Raw genomic sequence first — 22,827 nt, 5'->3', positions numbered from 1 at the left:
CGTCTAGGCGGATGGTAACAGGAGACAAGGGACACGATGTTTTACCCAGGTTCGGGCCCTCTTGATGGAGGTAAAACCCTACGTCCTGCTTGATTGATATTGATATTGTGGATGTTTACAAGAGTGGATCTACCACGAGATCAAGGAGGCTAAACCCTAAAAGCTAGCCTATGGTATGATTGTAAGGGTTGATGTTGTTTGTTCTACGGACTAGAGCCATCCGATTTATATAGACACCGGAGAGGGCTAGGGTTACATAGAGTCGGTTACAATGGTAGGAGATCTACATATCCGTATCGCCAAGCTTGCCTTCCACGCCAAGGAAAGTCCCATCCGGACACGGGACGAAGTCTTCAATCTTGTATCTTCATAGTCTTGGAGTCCGGCCGATGATAGTTCGACTGATGATGGTAATCCGGCTATCCGGACACCCCCCAATCCAGGACTCCCTCAAGGACCCTTTTCACTATTAGCTTCCCCCTTGTCGGAGTTAGCATCCGTCACCTTGTTGGTGGGATCACCCACTTTCATCGGCGAGGTGGATTGTTTAAGTCCTTCTATGAATTTAGTAAACATGCTTTCAACCTCGGTCGTCATGGAGGTTTTCAATGTGTCCAAAGCCACATTGAATTCCTCACGAGAGACCGTGGTTCCCCCATCGGCCGTAGACGAGGTAGGATTCACACCGGAGTGCTCCTCCACACCGTATGTGGTGTCAACCATACTCTTCGGACGGCAAAGTCCTTAATAAAGAGACGAGGCTCTGATACCAATTGAAAGGATCGATATAGTTGACTAGAGGGGGGGTGAATAGGCAACTAACACTTTTTATACTTCTCTTTACCAAATTAAACTTTGCATCAAAGTAGGTTGTCTAGATATGCAACTAGGTGAGCAATCTATATGATGCAACAACAACTAGCACATAAGCAAGCAAGGGATACAACACAAATAAGCTTGCACAAGTAAAGGCACGAGGTAACCAAGAGTGGAGCCGGTGGAGACGAGGATGTGTTACCGAAGTTCCTTCCTTTTGAGGGGAAGTACATCTCCGTTAGAGCAGTGTGGAGGCACAATGCTCCCCAAGAAGCCACTAGGGACACCGTAATCTCCTCACGCCCTCACACAATGCGAGATGCCGTGATTCTACTATTGGTGCCCTTGAAGGCGGCGACCGAACCTTTACAAACAAGGTTGAGGCAATCTCCACAACTTAATTGGAGGCTCCCAACAACACCACGAAGCTTCACCACAATGGACTATGGCTCCGCGGTGACCTCAACCATCTAGGGTGCTTAAACACCCAAGAGTAACAAGATCCGCTAGGGATTAGTGGGGGGAATCAAATTTCTCTTGGTGGAAGTGTAGATCTGGGCCTTCTCAACCACTCCCGAGCAAATCAACAAGTTTGATTGGCTAGGGAGAGAAATCAGGCGAAAATGGAGCTTGGAGCAACAATGGAGCTTTCGGGGGAAGAGGTGAGTCAACTTTGGGGAAGAAGACCCCCTTATATAGTGGGGGGAACAATCCAACCGTTACCCCCTTAGCAGCCCCGCAAAGAGCGGTACTACCGCTGAGCCAGCGGTACTACCATCCCACTTAGCGGTACTGCCATGCAAAGGGAAGGAGCGAGGATCTGGACCCTGAGAGATACTACCGCGGTGGTAAGGGCGGTACTACCGCCTCTACTGCCGCAGCTAGTGCCGCAAAACCCGACACGAGAAAAGGAGCCTTCGAGTCAAGGCGGTAGGAGCGCGGAGCCGCAGTGGTACTACGGCCGAAGGCTCCAAGCGGTACTACCGCTTGTGCGCTTGAGCGGTACTACCGCTGTGGCCCATGGTACTACAGCTGGGACCAGACAAAGCAGCCAAAGAAGGGAAAGAGTACTCCATTGAGGCAGGAAGGTTCAGCGGGTGCGATAAGGAAGTGTACGTGTTGATTCCACCCTAGCCTTACCAAAGCGGATCCCCTCTTGATAGTACGGTGACTCCTACGAAACTAGTCCACCAACATAGAGACGAAAGAGCTGCACCATCTTGAATAACACACCGAGGGGAGGGAATTGTCTCGTGCCAAAGAATAAATCTCTGAAAAGCTCAACGCACACGATTAGTCCGCAGAAGCATTGTCATCAATCACCAAAACACATTAGGGATAAATATGCCCTTACAGAGAGGAATGGGGAAGCTGAAAGCGGACTTCACGCTGGAGGTACGTTATGCGTCGACTGGGGAAATTGGTACTCCCATGTCGGAAGATGAACAGGGAGGAGAATCTAGTATACCCTCCCCCCACGGGAAGAAAAGGGCCGCCCCCGAAAACTTGGAAGCAGAGGTCTCCAAACGAGGGAAGAAACCTTTATCAGGGGGCCCTGCCCCGGAGGGCAACATTGCTGCACAGTGCCCACAAGGGGGCCATCCGTTAACTGAGCTGTAAGTGAATAAATGTGCTTTGTAAGCATACCCCATTCTTTTCCCAATAATAACGATTGAGACGTATGTTTTGTAGTTCAGCCTATAGCCTCCCTCAACAATCTTCGTCCTCGGGGGATCTTCTTCCGGAGATGATGGAGAGCGAAACGCCTCCTCCTACTTCTCCGCCTCATAAGGCGGACGACCCTGAGGTGTCGTCCTGGAGGATCTCTCCCGATCTACAAAGGCCAGAAGGTAACTCTTCGGCTGCCCGAGGTCCGGGGTGTTCAGCTCCTAGAGAGACCAACAGAAAAAGCCCCGGACTGTCTGATATACAACCGGACATATTGACGGGTCTTCTGCGGCAAGCGCCTATCTCAGAGGCACATCGTACCTTAATGGGTACGGTGGTTGAGAGGATTTCGTCCGCAAAAAGCGGGTTGAATGAAGCTTTTACGAGCCTGCTGAGAGGCTTTGAGGTACGTAATGTGGTATTTATATATATGTACCATAAATGCAAGGTGCACTATGTATAGATAGTAGCCCCTGAGACTCTGGTTGCCATCCGAATGGGGCGATCAGAGGATCAAAAATAGAAATAATCCCAGGTAATGATTTTGCCAATTTTGTACACAGGCGGCTGCAGCCCCGACAGCTGCCCGGGCTGCCGAATTTGCTGAACTGAAGCGGCAACTTGATGTGGCGGATGAAGACATCACGCTTGTGAACAAGCGGCTTGACGAGGCACAAGGTATGTATATTTCGATGGTCAGCAAATATTAATAAGAGCATGATGCTGGGATTTATAATATGCTTTGACTGCAGATGGTGCTGCTGTCGTGGAGACCCTTCGGGCTGAGCTTGCCCAGTCCAAGGAGCAAGCTAGGTGAAGCAATGCGGCTGCTGAGAAGGCAGTTGGTGAATTAAAATCCGAACAGGCTACTCATCGCCAAAGTGAGGATAGAATGGCCAACATGGCTCTTGAGCTACAGAATGTCGCTAGCTGATATTAGCTTCTCGAGAGGGAAAACCAAGCGAAAATGGCTGACCTAGAAAAGGCCTTACAGGCAGTGAAGGAAACTCGCTTTGAGATCAGGGCCGCTCGGGAGGAGCTCCGGCAAGCCAGTGAGGTCGCGGCTGTGAAGCCCTTTTTATTGCGAACTAAATTTGGCAATCCGAAGTATGCCCCTCTTGATCAATTGTGGAGTTCTCCAGACGCATACTTGGATTTGTCAAAGAGTGCTGCTGATGCGACACAGTATTTCCAAGATCAAGAAGATCATGAAGCGAAAAGATTGTTCTGGTCGCAGTTCAGTACTCCAAGGCGTCTGCTATTGTTGAACGAGCAAATGGTCGAATGGGCCGAGCTCCATAGGTTATCCGAGCTTGCCATGAAGGCTGTCGTGGATCGCCTATGGCCGGAGGAACCAAGTCCAGATAGTTATTTTGGTTTGGTGCAGCGATTTATTCGTGTTATGCTGCATATCAACGCTGTCAAGCGGTCGGCGTGCATAGAGGGTGCGCGGATGGCCCTTGCTCGTGTTAAGACATACTGGGCGAGGATGGAGGCCACCGATATTGCAACCAGGGGTCCATCCGGGGGTCAGGACTCGCCAGAGCACTATTTTGAAGAAGTCTTAGAAGGTGCCCGTTTAATAGAGGCTCAGTGCTCAAAGAATATCATGTTTGAATGACATGTATCTTGATTGTAAAAACAATGCTTTGATAATAAAGGCCATATTTATACCTTTGCTCGTGAAGTATTATAGTGCCTCCTGTGCGGCCGTTTATGTATATATGTATATAACCCGAAAGTTTGCTGTCGTCAGCTTCAGCCCCCTCGCGTATAACGCGGGGGTGTTCGACAAAGCACATAATCACACTTGATCCAACGTCTTGGTCCGTTAAGGAGGTGGTAGCACGCGAATGAGGCAATCGGACAATATAGCTTTAACACTTTCACTTAGCCATAAGAGTTTGACGGTGGGGCTACTATATAGCCCCTGGTATGTCCGCGTTTTATCCGAATACGGTGCGTTTATATACGTGACTGGAAATCCGGTCCTTCGTTAATACGGAGGAATCGCGAAGATTCCGCTGAGTCATCGAGTCGTTGACCAGTCTCTCGCTTTATCATGACAGTCAGTTTTCGGCTTTCTCTACAGAGGTGCTCATCCGAATGAACCAGGGCACAATCGCAATAGTTCTCCCTGTGCCACCTTAGCCGATAGAGCGGAACGTAAGGTAGCAAAACACGGGAGCCAGGCAAACTCAACTATTGACCAAAGACATGATTCGGAGCTGATGCATATAAGGCCAAACTCGCGACGCCGAACACTCCTGAAGGTATTCGGACTTTACAACATATACTGGGCTGAATACAACCCTCGATAATGAGCCCTGAATTTCAAGGTACGTGCGTCAATCCGGCATGACGAAAGAGCGCCTGTGGTGAGAGCATAGATCTCAAAAACACACTGGTTGCTGCCTCGGTAACGTTTATTTTGGTACGGCGAAACATAAGCTCGCCAATAACGCCGGTATCCCTCTTGGTCATTTTAAGTGCCAGGAGGGTGTGAGACAACAAGAGACAATAAGAAGGTTTACACAGGGTCTTAATCTAAAAAAAACCTTTGAACGGGGTCCTGCTGCACGTCTGCGCCTTTGTCTCCGTTGTGACGTATCCTTGAAGGGTATAGCACGATGGTCATCTGTAAAGAAAAAATAAAAAACCCAGGTGAAAGAATCTGGTGTGACCGTGCGTAAAGTTGGTTTATTTTAATGAACCGTGAAAATGCAATCTCTTGAGTGCAAATAGGGTCAAGCCGAACTATGGACCTTTTACCTGCGGGCAGCCCCCCACGCCTATTTCAATTGCATATTTATATATACAGGGAGACTCATACAGTCTTCATACTGGCTGTTGTTATGGGGGCATAGCCGCTAATCAAGCTCAGGTTTATCTGAGCTGCTACACCTAGGTGTGCGCCGAACACGCCTAGCTGTGTCCGTGGTCTTGGAGACCGATGAGTTGCTCGGGCTAGAAAGGCCATTCTGTGATTCGGCTGCTAGAGCCGCCACGTATTCTTCCGTACGAAGAGAACGCTCTGTGTTTTCTGCTGATTGTGATGACGTCACGTGGACCGGGCATCTTGAGTTTGAGATAAGCGTAATGCAGGACTGCATTAAAATGAGCGAAGGCCGTTCTTCCGAGTAGTGCATGATAGCCGCTTCAGAATGGAGCAATGTCGAAGATTAGTTCTTTGCTTTGAAAGTTATCGAGAGAATCGAATACAACCTCCAACGTTAAAGAGCTCATGCAGCGGGCCTCTACGCCTGGTATTACTCCTTTAAAGGTAGTACCGCTTTGGTTGATTCTCAATGGGTCTATCCCCATCTTGCGGACAGTGTCCTGGTATACCAGATTAAGACTACTACCTCCGTCCATGAGGACTCGGGTGAGATTGTATCCGTCGATTATTGGGTCGAGCACCGAGGCAGCCAAACCCCCATGACGGATACTAGTCGGATGATCCCTGCGATCGAAAGTGATCGGGCAGGCAGACCATGGGTTGAATTTGGGGGCGACAGGATCTACAGCATATATGTCTCGGAGTGCGCATTTGCGCTCCCTCTTTGGGATGTGGGTGACATAAATCATGTTCACTGTGTTGACCTCCGGTGGAAAAAATTTTTGTCCCTCAGTGTTCGGTTGGCGAGATTCGTCCTCATCTTCACTTAGCGGCTCCTTACCTTTGTGTTCTGCGTTGAGCTTGACGGCATGCTTGAAGACCCAGCGTTCTCTGTTGGTGTGATTCGCAGGTTTCTCGGGGGTGCCATGAATCTGACAGGACCTGTCTAGAATTTTATTTAGGCTGGACGGACCGTCTCTGCTGCCTTTAAATGGCTTTTTCCGTTGACCGGGTCTAGAGCCCCTGAATCCGGCATTTACCATTGTATTGTCTGGGCTGTCTTCATTATTTCGGTGTTTGTTTTTATTGCGTCGTGGTTTTCCATTGCCATCCCTGATTTCGGATGTGCCTGGATCATTGGTGCTGCTACGAGCCAACCAACTGTCCTCGCCCACGCAAAAGCGGGTCATAAGGGTTGTTAGGGCTGCCATTGTCCTTGGCTTTTCTTGGCCGAGGTGTCTGACAAGCCATTCGTCCCGGACACTGTGTTTGAAAGCTGCTAGGGCTTCGGCATCCGGACAGTCGACGATTTGATTCTTCTTTGTGAGAAATCTATTCCAAAGCTTACGGGCTGACTCTCTGGGTTGTTGGGTTATGTGACTTAAGTCGTCTACATCCGGAGGTCGGACATAGGTCCCTTGAAAATTAGCCCTGAAAGCGTCCTCGAGTTCCTCCCAGCTTCCAATGGAATTTTCTGGTCCTTTCAACTTGAGGGGCAGGTATTTGATGGCGTGGAGATCGTCTCCGCGAGCCATATGGATGTGAAGAATAAAGTCCTCAATCCAGACCGCAGGGTTTGTCGTTCCGTCTTATGCCTCAATGTTTACGGGTTTAAACTCCTCTGGAAATTCGTGATCCAGCACCTCATCGGTGAAGCACAGGGGGTGTGCGGCACCCCTGTACTTGGCTGTGTCGTGGCATGGGTCCGACGACTGTAGTGTTCGGTCTTGATTCCGAACTAGTAGTCGACCAGTATAGTCGGTTTTGTGGTCGTGATCCTGCATAGGAACACGTTTCCTAGATCCGTAGATGGACCTGGTTATGCCAGCTCTTTTGTCCAGGTGCTCACGTAGATCGTGTTTCTGGTACTTAGCTGCGACCTCCCTTCCTTTATGGGGTGTTGATTTGTGTGCGGTGTCATTAGCTGCTTTGTCTCGGCCACGAGGTGGCCGGTCTGGCAGATCGGTCGTATTGTTTTTCGGCGGAATGGGCACGATAGCCTCGTCATCGAATTCGGGCAACAGCTTACATTTTGGGTAGCTCTTTGTCTGGCGATCACCGCCGTATCTTTCCTCAGTTTCGAGCACTTCGTTCCATCTGTGGTTGAGCGTATCCTGCGTGGCTTTAAGTCATTGCTTCTGCTTCTTCAAGCTCCTCGCGGTGGCAATAAGTCTCTTGTGGAGGTGCTCTTGTTCCAAGTGTTTTTCCGGGATGATGTATGCATTGTCGTCCGGACTGTTCTCCTCTCCGGAGACAGGTTTATAAGTTTTGTCTTTAGCATCGCTGTGGTTGGATAGCGGCCCCGGACTGTGTTTGCCGTCTCCTTGCTCGTCCTGCTCCATCGCTGGATCTGCGGGGTCTTCTTGTCTTCTGCATCGTCTGGGGTGTTGTTCTTTCTTGTGCTGGTATCGTTGTTTTTGCTATGGCGGGGTTTAGAGCAGCGCCGCTGACGTTGGTGCTTTGGCTGCTTCTCAGGAGGATTATCCTCCGTTGCATCCTTTTGATCCTCACCATTGTTTTCTTTGGGTGTGTCCACCATATATATGTCATATGATGAGGTGGCAGTCCAGCGCCCTGTGGACGGTGGTTCCTGTTCTTCTCCGGCATCGTCATCCATACCGTCGATGTCCTCGGAGTCGAAATTAAGCATGTCGGTTAAGTCGTCGATAGTGGCTATTAAGTGGGTGGTGGGTGGGTAACGAATTCCTTCGTCGTCCGCTTCCCACTCAAGCCGGACATAGTTCGGCCAAGAGTCTCCTGATAAGGAGAGAGATTTTAATGAGTTTAGTACGTCGCCCAAGGGAGAGTGTTGAAAGATGTCCGCGGAGCTGAACTCCAAGATCGGCGCCCAGTTGGATCCGATGGGCGCGGATACGCGCGGTTCGGAGCCTATGACCGGAGACGAGTCTGAGGGTCCGATGATGCAGTCCTCATTAGAGGTTGAATCTGTGTTCGGATCTAACGTTGTTGAGTGTGCGGCCTCCGTGGCGAGTCAATTCTCCCGTCCTCGGATGGCACGATTTGCACTGGATCTAAGGCCAGGGCAACTATAGGTGTGATCTCATGAACACCGTCCGATGGCAGATCTAGGTCATGCTCATCGTGGCTGTAGGGTGCATCTGTCATGGGATCGAATCCATCGAAGATCAAGTCTCCGCAGATGTCGGCAATGTAGTTCAGGCTTCCAAACCCGACCTGATGGCCGGGGGCATAGCTGTCGATCTGCTCCAGATGGCCGAGCGAGTTGGCCCGTAGTGCGAAGCCGCCGAATATGAAGATCTGTCCGGGGAGGAAAATCTCACCCTAGACCGCGTCATTGTACATGATTGAAGGAGCCATCAAGCCTTACGGTGACGACACAGTGGAACTCTCAGTGAAAGCACCAATGTCGGTGTCAAAACCGGTGGATCTCGGGTAGGGGGTCACGAACTATGCGTCTAAGGCTAATGGTAACAGGAGGCGGGGGACACGATGTTTACCCAGGTTCGGGCCCTCTCTATGGAGGTAATACCCTACTTCCTGCTTGATTGATCTTGATGATATGAGTATTGTAAGAGTTGATCTACCACGAGATAGTAGAGGCTAAACCCTAGAAGCTAGTCTATGATTATTATTGTTCTTGTCCTACGGACTAAACCCTCCGGTTTATATAGACACAGGAGGGGGCTAGGGTTACATAGAGTCAGTTACAGAGAAGGGAATCTACATATCCGAATTGCCAAGCTTGCCTTCCACGCAAAGGAGAGTCCCACCCGGACACGTGACGAAGTCTTCAATATTGTATCTCCATAGTCCAACAGTCCGACATAAGCATACAGTCCGGCCGTCCGAGGACCCCCTAATCCAGGACTCCCTCATATGCCGTTGGAAAGATTGGTTTCTCCTCTTATCAGAAATGCACTGCCGCCATCCGAATGCTTGCACGCGGAGTGCCCGGTGATCTCATTGATGAGTACATCCGTATGAGCGAGTCTACATGCCTAGAGTCCCTGTATAAGTTCTGCAAGGCTTTTATTGCTGTGTTTGGCTCTGAGTACTTGAGAGAGCAGACTGCTGAAGATACAGCCTGTTTTGTTGGCGATGAATGCTAGCAGGAGCTTCCCAGGGATGCTTGGCAGCATAGACTATATGCATTGGGAGTGGAAGAATTGTCCTTCTGCTTGGCAAGGGCAGTATAATGGCCATGTCAGGGCTTGCACTGTCATACTTGAGGCCGTGGCGTCTCAAGATCTCTGGATCTGGCACTCTTTCTTTGGCATGGCCTGATCACACAATGATATCAACGTGCTTCAGCGCTCGCCGGTGTTTGCTAGGCTTGCCGAAGGCAACAACCCACCGATGAACTTTACTGTCAACGGGCACAACTACGACAAAGGATACTACCTGGGTGACGGTATCTATTTTTAGTGGACCACTATTATCAAAACAATCCCCAACCCTGTCACAGAGAAGAGGAAAAGATGTGCCCAAGAGCAAGAGAGTGCTAGGAAGGATGTCGAGCGTGCCTTTGGTGTTTTGCAATCTCGATGGGGCATCGTTTGGTATCCTGCTAATACATGGAGCACGCAGAAACTGTGGGAGGTGATGACTGCTTGTGTGATCATGCACTATATGATCGTAGAAGATGAGCGCCCGGAACGTCTGTACGATCAAGGGTTTCAGTTTCAGGGTGAGAATATTTGTGCCTGAGCATGGAGGGACGACAACATTTGAACAATTTACCCAATTCCATCATGATATGCGTGATTGGAAAACTCACGTGCAACCGCAAAATGATTTGATTGAGCATATACAGGTTCATGTTGGCAACCAATAGATGTATCTTCTTTATTTGGCTTGCAAAACTATGTGAGTCATTTTTACTTATATTCGGCTTGTAAAACTATGTTATTTTATTCGGTTGAAACTATGTTATTTGACTATATGTTTGAATGCAATAGCAATGCAAAGATGAGCTATTTGTTGAAATATGGCTGCCAGCCGGCTAGGCCGACATATATGAATCGACGCGTTGGGCGCCCTGCCGATTCAAATCTAAAACATGAGCCGGATCGCTCGAGTGATTTTTCGAAGAGGAAAAGCGCCGGATCGCTCGCCACGGTGAGCAAAGGATGGACGCGAAATGAATAGAGCTGGCTTCAGGCACACGGCGTTTCTGCATGGATGCATGTTCCCCATGCCGGGCCGGCTCCCCACCATGCGGGCATGGGCTGGTGCAAGTCTGATACGTGCCCAGGCAGTCTGCCAGCGCGTGTGAGTTGTGACCATCCTCACTTATCGAATTAAGATTTTTCTGACCCTAAAAAAAGAATTAAGAATTTTCTTTTAGCACGAAGTAGTAGTATAGTACATTAAAAAAAATCATCTTTGCGGAGTGAGGGGACACTGACTACAACTATAGCGTGGTACCATGACGGCGATAAAAGCTGACAAAGCGAAGAGTGGCGCCGTGCGTGCGGGCCGGGCGGTTTCCTCGCCACGCCGGTGATGTCCCAAATAAATGAAAGGAGATCCTGTTGATGACGGGGAAGGAGAGAGAGAGAGCGCGCGTCCTACTCGGCAGTCGGCACTCGCCGTCGCCGTCGTCCACGCCGGTGCGGCCGCCGCGAGCATGGTTGCACCGTTGAGCGTTTATGGAAGGGTGCAACAACCACTGGTGTACCTGTACCAGCCGCACGTCTTCCCTGGCCACCGTGCAAAGAGCCGAGCCGGCAGACGTAAGCTTCACGGCCGGATCAAATTTAAGGCGCGCGCGGCAACCACGGCGCGGGATCGATCGATTCAGCCACAGGAACGGAGTAGTCAATCAATCGAAAGTGGGAGTGGTTGTGCGTGGTAGTTTTGTGTTCCCATCGGCCTACATTCACCAGAACCGGTCAAAAAAAGCGACTGTGTCTCTCCACCCAGTCTTCACAGACCGGAATCAAGTCCAACGCATGCATACCACACCTCGCATGCACATCACACCTCGTGAACCTTGCCACGACCAAAACTCGCAAAAACAATATGCACGAAAGAAGAACACATGGTACGTCATCATCATCAGTACAGAAAAAGAAGAAATAATTTCAAAAATAAAGAAGTAGAAGAAAGAAAAGGAGAAAGTTTGGGGACACGAATTGTCGAAGATAGCGAGAAATTCCTCCGATCAGTACCATCCTCAAGCGTCCCTTGCGTGCGTGCTTATCCACAACGTAGCTATCCACAGTCCAAAACACACACAGGGTGTGATCGATGCTTTGTTGGAATGGGACATATAACGACTCGCATCGCATCATCAAGCATTATCGCCGTATAAAATCTCGGCTGACACGAAAGCTGGCCGCGAACGTTAAGCTTTGCTGGACGCCTCCTAACCAGTAGCAGTATTATTTGCATACAGAAAAAAAGAATATATACCAGAAATAATCACACTATTATTTTTAGAATATGATGATGGTGCTCCATCAAGCAAAGAAAATCTCCCGCGTTCCCGCCAGCCTGCTGCTGCTGCCGACTACACACAACTATCAGACGTTGGCAAATGATGTCAAAAGAAAATCAGAACTTGGCCAAAAAAAACAGAAAAAAAGAGCCTTGTGCAGCTCTGGCTCCGCTCAGAGCTGTCCACGCGCCAGCCGTGCGCGGGACGTGGCCGCGAGCGGCGCACGGCACACCCGAGGGCCAGCCAAAGCGCCAGGCCGGCCCGGGTCAACCCGCCGCTGCCCGGGCCCACGCGCAGCGAGAGGCGGTGGCCCCCAGCGAGTCCTCGGAGCAGCAAAGAGAAGAGTCGGAGCCGCCCACGACAAACTCGCTTTCGAGATCCCCTGCCCAAACCCAGACCAAAAACCAAATCAGGCCACTTAAAACTCCATCCCGTGGCTCGTAACGAGCCGCCCGCCGTGCGTTAATCCGGCGGATCCAAGCCCGCGTGCGTGCGTGCGTGCGTTCATTAGCCCGCACAGACACGGAAAAGGAAGGCAGGCGAGAGAAGACCATCAGACAGACCGTCCACCCATTCGGCCGGCGGCGGCGCGCGGAGCAGCAGCAGCAGCAGCGGAGGGGGATCAGCGAGCGGCGCCGACCCGAAGCCCCTCCCCGCCCAGGTGATTTCTCGCCCCCTCCTAGTTCTCTCTCTCTCTCTTTTTTTGCACGCGGATCTTCCCGGGCGTTTCCTCGACGGCCGGCGCCCCCGCCGTCGATCTCCGGGGGCGGCCTGAACTCCGGGGCGGGCGGTTCCCGCGCCGCGATTGCTTCCTCCTGCTTGCGCGGCGGGCAGGGGGGTTCGGGGCAGCAGTCAAACGGCGATTCTGGTGGGCGACCCCCGGGTCAAACTCCGAGATCGAGTGGTTGGTCTGGCCTCTGCAATTTCGGTCCAGCCCAAACACTTCCACACTCGATTTAGTTTAATTCGTAGGCAGAGAAACCGATAGCAGAGTCTTATAAGAAAACCAAGGAATCAATAATAGCAGCGTCGGATTATGTGGGTTTGTTTTGATCCGGTGCTGCTTTTCTTAGATTCCGCCGTATGCTCTTCCTGGTGATGGATACTAGCGGAAAAGGTGCGTGGCCAACTCGGTGGGGCGCTTTTGGGTTATGGCTTTGATACTACCGGAAAAAGTACGCACAGTTAGTTATTAGGTGGCTTTCTGGCTGGATGTTGGAGTGAGATGCAAGCTGATTCTGTTGTCCCGTACCAGGGAGCTGTCACCAATTTAGCTGCTTTATTATGTGGGTGATTGCTGATAAGGTCCGGTCCAGTTGAATTTAGGTGATTCAAAGCTGATTGATGACATGGTTTACTTGTTGGCTACATGCTACAACTGGGTAAAGTGGAACCAAATGTGGACAAGTTTTATGTTATTCAGCTCCTATTTGAGCGTGAAAATTGTACAGAATAAATATACATAGCCAAATACTCGGATATATAAACACAGCTTAATCAGATGGGATTTTAATTTGTAAGTGCTCCTGTGATTTACTAATTCTTACTTCCTGATGCTATATGGCTTGTCTTCGTGTTCTTGATCACAGTACTGAAATGAATGTATCCTCGCTTGCACGAGTAACAGGCATTTAGGATGGTGGATAACAAGAATGACGGGTCTGAAGGGGTTAAGTTCAACACATCACACCTGATGCAATCAACCGAAGAGGTTGCGAGAGCATTTATTGCCGCTGCTTCAGCTGCCACCGTGCAACCAACACGGCCATCCGTCGTCTATTCGTCTGGGGAAGAGAGTGGCAGCCCAATGCAGAAGCTGCAGCAGCAATTCTCCAAGATCATGAAAGGGTTTTCAAATTCACCCGAAGTGTCTGGACCATACAACCCAGAAGTCCTCACGACACACAAGCGGCAGTGGTCGAGGTTCCAGCAGAAGTCATTGGTATGTATGTCACTACCTATGTTCAATTCATGTCTATCTATTGTACTCTACGTGGTGTGGGAATGTGGGATATACTATGCTGATTAACTAAGGTGCTTAGTCAGAGCTGTAATTTTAATGATTGATGTGATACCTGGCTTTTCAAACTACTAGGTATAAGTTCAGCCAAACCATGTCAATTTTCTGTAGTTGTTCAGTGACTCAAAGTGTCTTTGTTTGCAGCTATTGTTCAAGCATAAAACTCGTGTTTGCAGTTCATGCTACAAACAATATCTACTTGATTTTCTCCCGCTATTCTATGTAGGACATAATCTATGTGCGGTCACATGACACAATGCCATTTGTGTTGTTATCTGTATTGCTCTAATGTCTACATTCATGCAATGTTGCTTTGAAGGGTCATTGTCAGAGAAAATTATACTCCATGTTTGATACAAGTGGAGTCCTATCACTGATAGCTCTTAATTGGAATCTTTTTGGTTAGGAGCCTATCAAGCAGTGATTGATCAATTATTGCTAAATTACTTAAAACTTATGAAAAACTTTGTTATGCTTGGGTTAGAGGTTTGGGTATTTGACTTGTGAGCTGCGAGAGCTATTCTGCTGTTGGGATATTCATGTTAGTCATAGTGTGAAGTAGTCTCATATTTTTGATATCAAGGAGAAATTACCTTTGTTGTAAACCTTGAAATTGGGCTGCATACCCAAGTACCTTCTACACAAGTGTATAAGTATTTATTACGCCTGCATACACAATTTTTTTGCCTTTGGGGTTCTACTGAAATCTGATTTAAGTGCAATAGATAGGTATGTAATGTAGACTCTTGCTTCTATTTGGCCGGCTGCCGACTACTTACTGCTGAAATGGCCTATCATTTTGGAAGTAGTAGGACTGGTAATTTTGGCAAATGTCGAAGAGCATAGTGCCTCAAGTTCTTTTTTTTTTTGGTTGGAACAGGGTAATAGGTGCATCAAAGAACCATCACATCTTTTTGAGAGCATAGTGATTGTTGGGCTTCCTCCTCAGGCAGATATCCATGAGCTAGAAAACATTGCTCTAGGGAGAAATGATGATGATGCAAAGAAATCAAGACATATATTTGGCAACAACCACCACCAAGTTCATGCCGTATCAAATTTGGAACCTCAGGTTATCACTCACATCATCTATTGTTGCATGTTCTTATAAAATGGAGGTCCTATTGCTGCCTTTCTTCATGTGTCTGAACCTCAGGATATTTTGTCTTGTCCTTCAGGTCCTTTTTGCGTACCCCCCTGAGAGGTCTCTTCCGCTTAAGTACAAGGATATTGTCTCGTTCTGCCTTCCTGGAGGTGCACAGGTCTGCCATTCGAACTACATAACCCTGATACTTTGCATTTCTCTATAATAAACGTTTGCAACGATTATACATTAAACTTCAATTTTACCAAGTTTTATGGTGCTTCCTGTATAGGTTATATCTTGTTTACTGGGTTGACATGATTGTTATGTCTGGTTCAGTTCATAATACTGTAACTTGCCACCTGGGTTACATTTCAAATTATAATACAATAAAAAAGTCGGCAATGCCCTTGTGTAGGAAACAGAGTGAGGGGACGTCGAGAGAGAAGAAGGCAAAGTAAAAAAAAAATAGTTGGCACCAGCCTAGTTGTCTACATCCACCATGTATGAAATAGTGCAATAGCGTGACAAAAATCTCCTCAGGGGATCCATTAGAGAAAAGCCTGGGGTGTCAGTTAGACAGGTTTGGAATATAGGGCTGGAGTAGACACACTCCTATGGGCTATGGACCAGGTGGTCATTTAGACTGTTTTGGACATACGGTGACATGCCAGCGTTGCCAAGTAAATATGCAATCAGAACAAGCAGTACCAGGAAATTTAGTCGATAAAAACAGTGAAACTAGAAATAGTCATCTGGCGGCTATCAAGTTTCAGTATGTCCATTGCCCTCGCCATAAAACACCCATACCCACCCCTTTTTTTCTGTATGCTCCAATCGACTAATATAGTGTTGTCCCTCGTACAAAAAATCTTGGAAATCTCAGAGAAATAGAATTTACTTTCTGTCTGGCAAATCTGTAACTGCTAAATTTTGTGGCTGAATGTGGTCCATAATCCTAATTTCATGCCCGAATTAGCTTCATGTTGTTAGTGTTTCCTCAATATTTGTGCAGAGCTTATAAGAAGAGCATAGAAACACTTCTTACCAAATAATTTACCTATATTTACATTTGTAATAGGTTAATGCTGTTGAACGGACTCCTTCATTCAGCGAGCTGAACGAAATTCTCCTAGGGCAGGTGACTTTCTCAGCTCAGTTCGTGTTTTATTTTTATAATATCTCTGTAGTCGTGAAGTTTCTCCTCCAACCACATTGCAGACTACGCCGCAAATTTACAGTTGTAACGTATTACATATTTTCTTTTTAATCTAGTCTATTTGGGGTTTTGATGTGAATCTTACTTTTTATATTGTCTTTTTCAGGAACATCTAAAAGAAAGCAATCAATCTTTCGTCTTCCGTTTACAGGTATATTTACATCTTTCTCTCTTACACCGTTTCACCTTACTGGGGCTCTGACATTGAGGAGTTCGCAGGTTGCTGATGATCCTACATTATATGGATGCTGTGTATTGGTGGAAGAGATTGTACAAAGACCCTCAAAGCTAGTTTCGATGCTCACGAATGAGAAACCTGTATTTCCACGCCGGAGTCGTTATGTAGTAACCACGCCACGGTGTTATTGCATCCTGTCTAGGCTGCCATTCTTTGAACTGCATTTTGGGGTGCTGCAGAGGTAGCGTACAGTGCTCTCCATTATCTCCGGTTATCTTACTGTATTTGTAATATCTGAATTTCTCTTCAGTTTGAGTATTTTGGTGTGTCAATCTTTTTGAGGTGGTAGAAATGGAAACCTACTTAATCTGTAATGAATTTACAAATTTCTTCTATTTTTTCTACTTAATCTGTAATGAAGTTACAAAATTCTTCTATTTTTTTCTTCTAGAAGTTATGTTTGCAAGTTATTCATTCATACCCCCTCCGTTCCCAAATATAAGTCTTTTTAGAGATTCCAACGAGTGACTACATACGGAGTAAAATGAGTGAATCTACACTCTAAAATATGTCTACATACATCCGTATGTTGTAGTCCATTTGAAATGTCTAAAAAGACTTATATTTAGGAACGGAGGGAGTATAATTTACCAATATTCCTTATGTCTGAGCTTTATGTTGCATTGATGACCTTACAGATACATTTTCTATTTTTGGATCTATCTGTATAGTTTCAACCCTGCAACTAGTATAACCGCTCCATATTTTGCACAGTACTTTACTGTCCTCTAATTACAGTACATAAATTTTGCATTGTATGAATAAGGTCTTAATGTTACATTCTGGAAGCTTTTTGTTTGATTTGTCTTGAGTCTTTGTCAAACATTCTTGCATGGGTGTCTTCGATGCTATCACACATTCAACATTGATGGTCCACCCTTTGCATTTGCCTCTCCGTAAGTGTCTGCCGTGTTTCTTATGCAGTATTCTTATGGAAGAACGACTTGAATGGCTCACGGATGGTGTTAGCATGCTAACCTCATTATCGCCTGAAGAGGACTGTGAGGATGGTGATATTTGTGAAGGCTCCGAAATCGTAGGACAGGAACTGTATTTTGGTTGTACAACAGTAGAAAAATCCTTTGAACCAAGTGTGGAAGTTTCTCCAAAGCAGCTCTCTGACACGGACAACAATTCTGAGTATAGGGAGAACCAACTGGATTTCATCTCCCAAGAAGTCCAACAGGAAAGTGGTTCTCCTGTCAAAGAAGAACAAAATGTTCTTGTAACAGGAACAGCTACTCAGTGTTATACCGCAGAAGAGTCTGACAATTCTGTTTCAGAAGATACAGCGACTGGTGTATCTGGAGTTAAGCTTGATGAACCGGATTCCTTACCCATCATTCCGAATGAATCTGATACCAAGGAAAATTCTCATGTTCTTTCACATGAAGATGTGAATGATGGAGAACTTGATATCTTTGTCAATGATACTATCTTGCCGCTTATACGGTCTCGCCTTAGTGAAGGATCTGAATCATCACCAAGGTATGGTTATGGTATCCTCCAAATCAATTAGCTTCTAGCACAGCCTGCTGTTTTCCTCAACACACAATCGGCCTAGTCTTAACCCCTAATGTTGCTGTGAACACTTTTTAACATTATAGCTAGATAACCAATAAAGGTTGGCGGGAACTGTTGTGCTGCTCTCAGTTCTTATTTTCTTACCTCAGATTCTCTTGTCATGAATGCGAAGCACGCTTGTTTGCAAACTATATTTTACGTGTGCATCAGTCCCTGATTAAAATAGTAAAACAGTTATCACCATTTTCTGCAGTTCCCAAGACTCTCCTTCTGAAAGCATAAATTTGAGAAATGATACCCCCGACTTGGACTTGGAGGAGCCATCTTCCATTGGTCATGGAGACGTAGTCGGGCACAACAGTATATTGCGATGGGCTAAGGTTCTGTATGGATGAAATTATGCAATATTTTGCTCAGCTCCTATCCGTGAATTTGTTGAGTAACTTGATGTTCTCTCCAGGCCAAAAAGTATGGATCTCTACAAGTTGTCTGTCAGTACTACCAGTTGCAGTGTCCTGTCAGGGGTTCATCACTTAATTTTCATCCGTTGGAGCACCTGCACTCATTGAAGTTTCACCGGCCAGGTGAAACTGCTCTTCATCTTGCCGGGTCGACTATTGATCTTCGGTCACGTGATACAAGCTTAGAGGTGGCTGAGGTAATTTATGGGATGCATTACCGCATTACGCATTTAGCTGACCTACTTTGGTGTAACGTTCACGTCTGTTATATTTAGTATCATAAATATAAGAACAATAATATGCACGTGACATGTCTAGTCCTATTTCAGATGCGTAATGCACTCTTCGCTGAAGAGGAATCGACTGCTTTATCCACATGGGCTGTTGCAACAATATGTGGATGCCTCAGGTTGGAACATGTAAGTATCCCTGATTTATTCCCGGGATGAAATGTTTCCTTTGCGGAACCTAGTTATTTCTTCTATCATGCTATTTGCTTGAGGCTGTCTTTGGAAAACCCACATCTAAACATACAAAATGTGAGAGCCCCCTGCCAAGAGTTTAATTGTTTCTTATTATAATTTTGAACCTGTAGTCACAAATATTTGCAAGTGTCTGGTTTGCATGTTCGATGTGCACATCGGATTTGTAAACAGTTCACAACAAAATTGTCAGTTTTTTTGAAAACTGCATCATCTGTTAGTTTTACTCTTTAAGTATATGATGTAACCTTGTTAGTGAAGAATCCATTTTGTTCTTGAAAGAGGGCAACATGGAATTTTAATTGGTTGCTTTAGTGCATGTAGTGTGTTATCCACTTTAATGCATTCCTTTCTTGATCCTTGGCATCACTTTTGTTACACTGTACTGCTACACTTCCATTGCAGTAAATGTTTTATGCCTTTATTTACTGTAATGATTGATTGATGTGTAGAGGGCAGGCCTGGCGCAGTGGTGAAGTCCTCCCCACTTGTGCCAAGAGGTCCTGGGTTCGAACCAGCCTCTCTGCATTGCACTTTGCAGGGGTAAGACTAGGTTCCTATAATCCCTCCCCAGACCCCACCTTGTGTGGGAGCTTCTATGCACTGGGTCTGTCCTTTTTTAATGATTGATTGATGTGTCATTCTACATTCTTGGGCTCTAGTTTTATCTGTCTTAGCACACAAACTGATTGTCTATAAATTGCTTGTGAGCACTTAATTTTACCTGTAGTTACCAACTTGGAATTCATTTTGTTGACAGGTAATTACGCTTTTTGCTGCCGCACTCCTGGAGAAACAGATTGTTATTGTCTGTTCTAATTTGGTACTGTTCCAACCTTCATACATGTTTTGACATTCTTATTCACACCTTTTGTGTTGATATTGCACACCAGTTAATCTGATAATTTTCTTGATCTGTGTGTTAGCTAACAATTTTCTGTTATGGCAAACAGAATAATCATACATGAGTTGTTATTTAATAAAGAATATTGTTTTGATGACCAGGGAATGCTTTCAGCTTCAGTTTTATCCATAATACCTCTAATACGACCATATCAGTGGCAGAGTCTACTCATACCGGTACTTACATTTTGTTCCTCTGAGTGCTCAGATCTGAACTGGATGGCTTGGCAATGTATTCATGCTTAACTCTTGTGATGTCTGCATCATTTAATACAGGTTTTGCCAAATGACATGCTGGATTTTCTGGACGCGCCTGTTCCATACATTGTGAGTTCCCAAGCTTATTGACATATTTTGGTTTGATTAAAGTAGAGAAAATTGTGGAGAAACGGTAGAGATATGTTTTTAGTCTTCACACTAAGGCTGATGGAAGGCAGTTAGGCCCAGTCCCTACAGAAAGGCAAGAAAATTGGGCTAAATTTACCGCCTGTCTGAAGTGATGGGATCTGTTCTGCCTATCCATTATCCAAGCAAGCCAGGGAGGGATGAGAAGGGAATATTTTTGGGGGATGGGATTGAAGGAGAGATACATATCTCACATTGGGTGAACACCAAATATGTAGATATTGGTCTATATCGATCACCATCTATTTGAAATAAATTTTGTTGAGTTAATTTGAACTGACTGGTCCACGACTAACAATTATTCTCATGTTTAGGTTGGTGTGCAGCACAAAACACCTGATCTGCAATCCAGGCTAGCAAATGCCGTGATAATTGATGCCAACAAGAATCAGGTGCCTGCAAAGTGTCTTACCTATTTACCTGTGATATTTTATTACTTTCTGGAGACAAATTCTGTCCACTACTGTGTATTGCCTGCGTAGAGCTTTCCTATTTCCTTTTTACAAATTTGCTGATTTGGAGACTTGTACATCATCAGTTTCACTTGTAGTATAATTTTTTAAAGCATCTAATGCTGTAGTATCATGGTTGATGATGTAAATAATGCGACAAGCTATTACTGATGGACGAAATCATGCTGGATGTAGATTAAGTCTGCTTCAGTACCGCAACTTCCACAACAGAAAGAATTGCTTTCTGCGTTGCGGCCGTATCATTCAAGACTTGTGGGTGAAAGTTATCTCGCTAGGAAGCGCCCTGTCTATGAATGCACAGACGCCCAGGTTTGTTTAGTTGTTCTGTGCTGAAGTATAAGCATTTTCTGTATCCTGTGGATTTTCACTTCTGACATCATTCTGAACTTCTGAGCATACAGGTGGAAGCAGCCAAAGGTTTCTTGGCAGTGCTTAGATCCCACCTTGATTCTCTGTGCTCCAACTTAAGATCTCACACGATTACCAATGTGCAATCCAACAATGACAAGGTATGTTGTTAAAATGTATGGTCTGTGTATTCTTGTGTGCCTTTATCTGTTGAACGAATTGTCTTGGCCCCCCAGTGTGTTCCTAAACAGGATTTTATCAGCAGATATATACAAGTGCAGGATACTCGTTGCTAATTTTGAGTCTTTTCTTTATAATCATAAGAAGAACTGTCAGTTGCCAACTGTAAACATGTGTAGAATATTTGTTGTTGACTCGAGTCTATTTCTTAATATATAAAACACCCCTAGTTACTGACTGTCTTTTGCTGTCTTTACACAGGTTTCCTTAATTTTAAGAGAGAGCTTCATTGGTTCTTTCCCGGCCCGAGATAGGCCTTTTATGAAGGTATTAAATTTGCAGCCTTCCCATTTTCATTGCCTTCAATCTAGTTTGAGTACCATATTTGGACAACGCTTCAAGGTCCTGATTCTCAGGTTGAGCAATACTTAGAAGTCTTCTCTTTTTGGTTGAGTTTTCATATCTTTTGCAAGAATCGATTTTGCCATTTTACATATGATAGGCATATGCGTGTTCAGTGAGACATATACTGCGGCACAGACTAATATATGCAGTTCATTCGATTTTGTTGACAGCTGTTTCTGGACACACAATTGTTCTCGGTACATACAGACCTAGTTCTCTCCTTTTATCAGAAGGACTGAGTCTCTCTCCTGACGATTTGACTGTCATCAGCGACATGATTTTTCCAAGGTGCAAAACTAAACTTTGCTCTTTGTATTGTAATGTTGTGCATCACTTCTTTGCCCTCTTTCAAAATAATAGTTACACGATTTTACAACTTCAATCTTCGTTAGCATTTTCCTTAGCCCTTTGGTACAGGGTCATAACTTTATTAGGTCTGTAGCTTTGGTTGTAGACCTTCATTGGCACCCCAAAAATCGAAATGTGACAGAAAATTCCCTGTGCTAGCATTGCCCATCAGCTTTATTGCTTTTCTAGCTAACCGTCTTTTACCAGCTTTATCAATTATGTTGTATACCTGCTTTTAAAAACCTCACCTTCAAATAACATCTGCTGGATCTGTTTGCATCACAGCCTTTCAACGTTGAGCTCAACTGTACATACCGTCGTAGAAGCTGCCTTTGATCACATTGGCAGCTCATAGTGGACTAGAAGCTGCAAGGGACAACCCGTATACTGTTGGCGAAGCTGTAGATTATTGAGGAGATCCAGGTAATGTAATACCAGAAAATGCCCGTCGGGCTGTTGTAAATTAGCTCTGCTACTTCATCAGAAGACTTTGTAGGCAGTAGTCGTTGCCATAACGAACCTTCTGGCTTGCTCTTCCTACAAATGCAAACTCGTCGGGCGTGGGATCCCAATGTTACTTCTGCAGCTAGTTCGTATACGGGGACAGACAACCAGAAACATATACCGCAGTAATTTAAGCACAGACTAGAGTTAAAACTGATGCAATGTCGAAGGACTATCTGTATCTCAATTTTGCCGTGTGACGTTCTGTGTTGTACAGAAAAAGTTTGGAGTGTGATATACAGAGTACTTTCATCAAATCATGACCTGCTGTCTGGAGTTTGATATCGGTTTTGTTCACATCCCTGTACGCTGTAGCCGTCTCAACTATTGCAAGATGCCATCCTGATCGGCCTTGTCCGAATCCGCCGTCTTATGTGAACGCCGATAGTCTGCCTTCACTGCTTTGAAGGCAGAAGACGGCAACTTCATAAAAAAAAAGAAGGCAGAAGACGGCAAGACGCTGCAGGCCTGCCATGATGAAATTCC

General features: G+C 46.0%; 1 protein-coding gene across 3 annotated transcripts; it reads left to right on the top strand.

The window, feature by feature from the left end:
- Window positions 1–12,102: 12,102 nt before the first annotated feature.
- Window positions 12,103–22,598, top strand: LOC123138479 (uncharacterized). 3 transcript variants are annotated; one of them, XM_044558456.1, is made up of 20 exons: window positions 12,103–12,408; window positions 13,375–13,689; window positions 14,648–14,839; window positions 14,946–15,029; window positions 15,933–15,992; window positions 16,177–16,221; window positions 16,290–16,489; window positions 17,233–17,796; window positions 18,086–18,212; window positions 18,293–18,490; window positions 18,623–18,712; window positions 19,536–19,598; window positions 19,781–19,855; window positions 19,955–20,005; window positions 20,398–20,475; window positions 20,731–20,865; window positions 20,958–21,065; window positions 21,346–21,411; window positions 21,660–21,777; window positions 22,123–22,598. In XM_044558456.1, the coding sequence occupies exons 2-19, from the start codon at window positions 13,384–13,386 to the stop codon at window positions 21,726–21,728; spliced, it is 2,511 nt and encodes an 836-aa protein (XP_044414391.1). In that variant the 5' UTR covers window positions 12,103–12,408; window positions 13,375–13,383; the 3' UTR covers window positions 21,729–21,777; window positions 22,123–22,598. The 3 variants fall into 3 exon arrangements, with proteins under 3 accessions (XP_044414391.1, XP_044414392.1, XP_044414393.1); XM_044558457.1 differs by having other exon boundaries at window positions 12,142–12,408; window positions 13,337–13,689; XM_044558458.1 differs by lacking the exon at window positions 12,103–12,408 and adding an exon at window positions 13,242–13,263.
- Window positions 22,599–22,827: the final 229 nt, after the last annotated feature.

The sequence above is a fragment of the Triticum aestivum genome, chromosome 6B (genome assembly GCF_018294505.1).
Source record: "Triticum aestivum cultivar Chinese Spring chromosome 6B, IWGSC CS RefSeq v2.1, whole genome shotgun sequence".
In the NCBI taxonomy this organism is placed as follows: Eukaryota; Viridiplantae; Streptophyta; class Magnoliopsida; order Poales; family Poaceae; genus Triticum; species Triticum aestivum.
The sequence above is the reverse complement of the archived record's forward strand: the minus strand, read 5'-3'. Positions and strand labels throughout refer to the sequence as shown.